Source organism: Phragmites australis, chromosome 1 (assembly GCF_958298935.1).
Source record: "Phragmites australis chromosome 1, lpPhrAust1.1, whole genome shotgun sequence".
Taxonomy (NCBI): Eukaryota; Viridiplantae; Streptophyta; class Magnoliopsida; order Poales; family Poaceae; genus Phragmites; species Phragmites australis.
In genome coordinates this window covers 47,391,005-47,394,463 of record NC_084921.1, presented here as the reverse complement: position 1 = coordinate 47,394,463, position 3,459 = coordinate 47,391,005, and the positions used below count along the sequence as shown (strand labels likewise).

Sequence of the window (3,459 nt, the reverse complement as noted above, 5' to 3'; positions counted from 1 at the left end):
GTTCTCATTCCCTTTATTTCCTCTTATCTCCAACAGCTTCCCCTCGAGGGGAATCGTGAAGGAAATGGAGAGAGAATCCCGTCCTGAAGGGAATGACCCTGGGAATCCCATCGTGACGGGAACCGTGAAGGGAAACCGTTGGAGCGTTGAAGGGAATGACTCTGGGAATCCCTTCACGACGGGATTCTGACCCCTGAAGGGAAACCGTTGGAGATGGTCTAAGGACTGAACGCGTATCAAACTCAGGAGCCAGGGCCACCATTTTACGGCCTTCTCATCGATCATTATGTAACCGCTACTCGCTAAACACCAATCCTCTCACAGAGCGGTTGTAAAATGACGACTCCTAGATAAACCTCTGGCAGTCTTTCATCATGTAGCAAATGAGGGGCTGTGGTTCTACTTTTACAGCATGGTCCAGACTCCTGTCAGTAACGCATGCAGCATGTAAGAAGTCAAGAAGACTCACCGCTCGTTTCCTGCGGCAAGTCAAGCAGGGCCGCATTCTAACTTTCGTGGCAAGCCAAGGAACAGAGATCTCATCGCACAGCAAGATTTGACCATTGCCCCCAAAAGCCGTGCATGACAAATTTAGATTTCGATTACCAACGTCAACCGCCTTTTGGTACCTCATCAGATGGTCTCTTGGTTTTAGTTCAGTAGCTACTCTTCGTTCCACAAGCTCTCCGCGTTCTGCTCTCACTTCTGAACATGTGTTTCTTCATTTCACCCCGATCATCATGTACAGTCCAACGCGAGTCTCTGTTACTCTTCGCAGATTGATCATTGCACGAGTGCTGGGCAACCACTACTGCACTGCTGGTTGAATTGCGGGTGATGGAAATAAAACAACTAAACAACAACTCCCGGACAAAACGCTGTTGATACGCATAATTAAAGGCTGGGGAGTGTGGAGGAAGAAGGCAGCCATTCCTATCTATCCTACGTGCAGGCCCATCTCCGACCAACGCTCCTGAACTTCCCATCCCCCTATCCCTGAATTTTTCAAGGCTTTCACATCAGCAAATCACCAGGGAAAAAAAAACAGTGCGCTCTTTTCTTCAGATAAAAATGCGATCCGAAACAGAATAATACGATCTCCGTAATTCAAGCGACGCCGAGCAAATGAATGATTGAATGAAATGATTCCTGATTCCTTCATGCAGCATGGCCGCCTCATCTCCGTTTCCCTGGCCTGAGCGTGAGCCGGAGGCCGGAGCCCCCTTCGGATGATCGTCTGAGCCGTGGCTTTCCCGCGTCGGCCGTATGCAGTGGGGGGCCACGCCGCCTAGAGGCGAGAGAAGGGAGGGGCGAGGACAAAAGACGCCTCACGTCGCCTCCTCTCCTCGACTCCTCCCGCATCCCCTACTCTTTTCTGCGCTCCTCCTACTCTGCCCGTCCCGCTCGCCTCGCCATATCTCCTTCCCATGCGCTGCGCCTCTGCTCCTCGTACAGAGCAAGATACGCAAAACAGCAAGCCACCAAAGAGAAGCACAAGCGTAGCAGTACAAGCGCAAGCAGTCCTCTTGCTGTTGTGGTTGTTCTTCACACTGCATTCCTCTGTGAGCAGAGGGCGACAGCCATGGGAAGGCACAAGTTCCGGCTGTCCGACATGATCCCCAACGCGTGGTTCTTCAAGCTCCGGGGCATGCGCGCCCGGGGCGGCGCCGCCAGCCCCCGCGTGGCCGCGCAGGCGTCGGCGACCGCGTCACGAGCGGGCAGAGTGTGCGGGGTCCCGAGCACGCCGAGGCACGGCGCGTGGCTCCCGCACAGGGAATCCCACTACTACACGCCGCGGGCGGGCGACCTCGTGGGCTCGCCGCTCCACCCAAAGGCCTCCGACACACACTTCCCGCCGCTGCCGCTATCGCCGCCGAGGCGGTCCAGGCGGCGGCACCGGAGGCGGTCAGTCAAGCTGGCGCCGTCGGCCAGCAGCAGCAGCGGCTTCGTGTCCTCGCCGGTTTCCACAGGCTGCCGCTGCGGGCGCCGGCCCGAGATGGTGGTGATCGAGGCTCCCGATACTCCACCGTGCCGCCGAGACAGGTTCGTCGGTTACACTGACGACGACGATAACGAGGGGGAGCTCAAGAAGCCGACGGTTGCCATCCGCGCTGATGACAAGCTCGACGGCAAGGTGATCACTTCCGCCACGGAGATCAGCATCGACCTGCGGACCAAGAAAAGGCCAGACAAGGTGCTCGCGCCGATCGTGACCAAACCGTCGAGGAGAGAACCCGACGGCTGCGAGCTGGTCGAGCACATCGACGCCCTCACGCACGAGGCCCGACGAACCGCTCCTGCTCCCGAACAGAGCAAGCTCAAGCCGAGGCAGTCCGCGTCATCGGCGCGCCGCCTCAAGACGCGTGCGAACACCCCCCGCGTGGTTTCCAAGAAGTGCAAGCCACCCGCGACGACCGCGCGCTCGCCGGCGCGGACCACGCCGCCGCCTCTGACGGAGAGCTTCGCGGTGGTGAAGTCGTCGCGGGATCCGAGGAGGGACTTCCAGGAGTCCATGGAGGAGATGATCGCGGAGAACGGTATCCGCACCGCCGCCGACCTCGAGGACCTCCTCGCGTGCTACCTGTCCCTCAACGCCGCCGAGTACCACGACCTCATCGTCGAGGTGTTCGAGCATATCTGGGCCACCCTCTCGGACATCAAGATGTAGCAGAGAGCTCATGCAAATGCAATGCACTCTTGCATGGTAAATTCAACGACTCCCATACATTGTGGCAAGAGTTGTGATTGTAAATTATAACTGGTTTCCGGTTAGCGATCCTAAATTGGGTACGATAAATACTTCCCAAGCCTGTGAAACCATGCTGCTCCTCTCTTTTTTACCTTGATGATAACTAGCATAGTACTTGCTTGAACCTAACACCTGCTCCCTGTAACTCTGTAAGATGCTGTACCGTGTAAACAGTTAAGGTATGGGTGTGTAGTACTAAACTGAAAATCAACTCTCGTACAGATTTCTGTTGAGAATATTAAGGGGGTCTAGCTTAAATAGTAAAAGAGAGAGTCTCCAAGCTGTTAAATTTTGTTGGTACTGGGTCTTGTCTTGCATGGCATGCATGAAGTAGTAGTGTGACCAGTGACTCTACTGACTACCACTGTTCAGTTGTGCCTGGTGGCGCAGAACTATAAGATCAGTTTTATTAGTCAGGTTGAAGGCTTAAAAGTTGGTTGAGCATCCGAGACCGATGTGCTAAATGAACCAATCCAGCATTTGACAAGCAACAAATTTCGGGTCTTACACTGTTGTTTCTTGAATGCTTTGTGTCTTCCTTGTTACAGTTCAGAACTCTGCATCGTAGGGGAACTGTATACAACAGTAGTAGTGTAGTACTGATGCAATAGAAGGCATGTATTCGCTCTATTAAGTAGTAGTCGAGTGCAGATGCGTTTGACTCAATCCCATATTTATCTATCGTCTTAGCTATTGTGTTCATAGTATCA

The 3,459-nt window shown here is 54.3% G+C and overlaps 1 protein-coding gene across 1 annotated transcript; it reads left to right on the top strand.

Moving 5' to 3' along the window:
• Positions 1-1,177: 1,177 nt before the first annotated feature.
• Positions 1,178-3,075, top strand: LOC133923489 (transcription repressor OFP3-like). The gene has a single exon (XM_062368778.1). It carries the CDS (start codon positions 1,583-1,585, stop codon positions 2,666-2,668), a length of 1,086 nt encoding a protein of 361 aa, XP_062224762.1. The 5' UTR covers positions 1,178-1,582; the 3' UTR covers positions 2,669-3,075.
• The last annotated feature ends 384 nt before the right edge of the window (positions 3,076-3,459 follow it).

Bases quoted from the DNA above. Each gene is read 5' to 3' on its own strand.
- LOC133923489 (XM_062368778.1), top strand. From the start codon at position 1,583: ATGGGAAGGCACAAGTTCCGGCTGTCCGACATGATCCCCAACGCGTGG.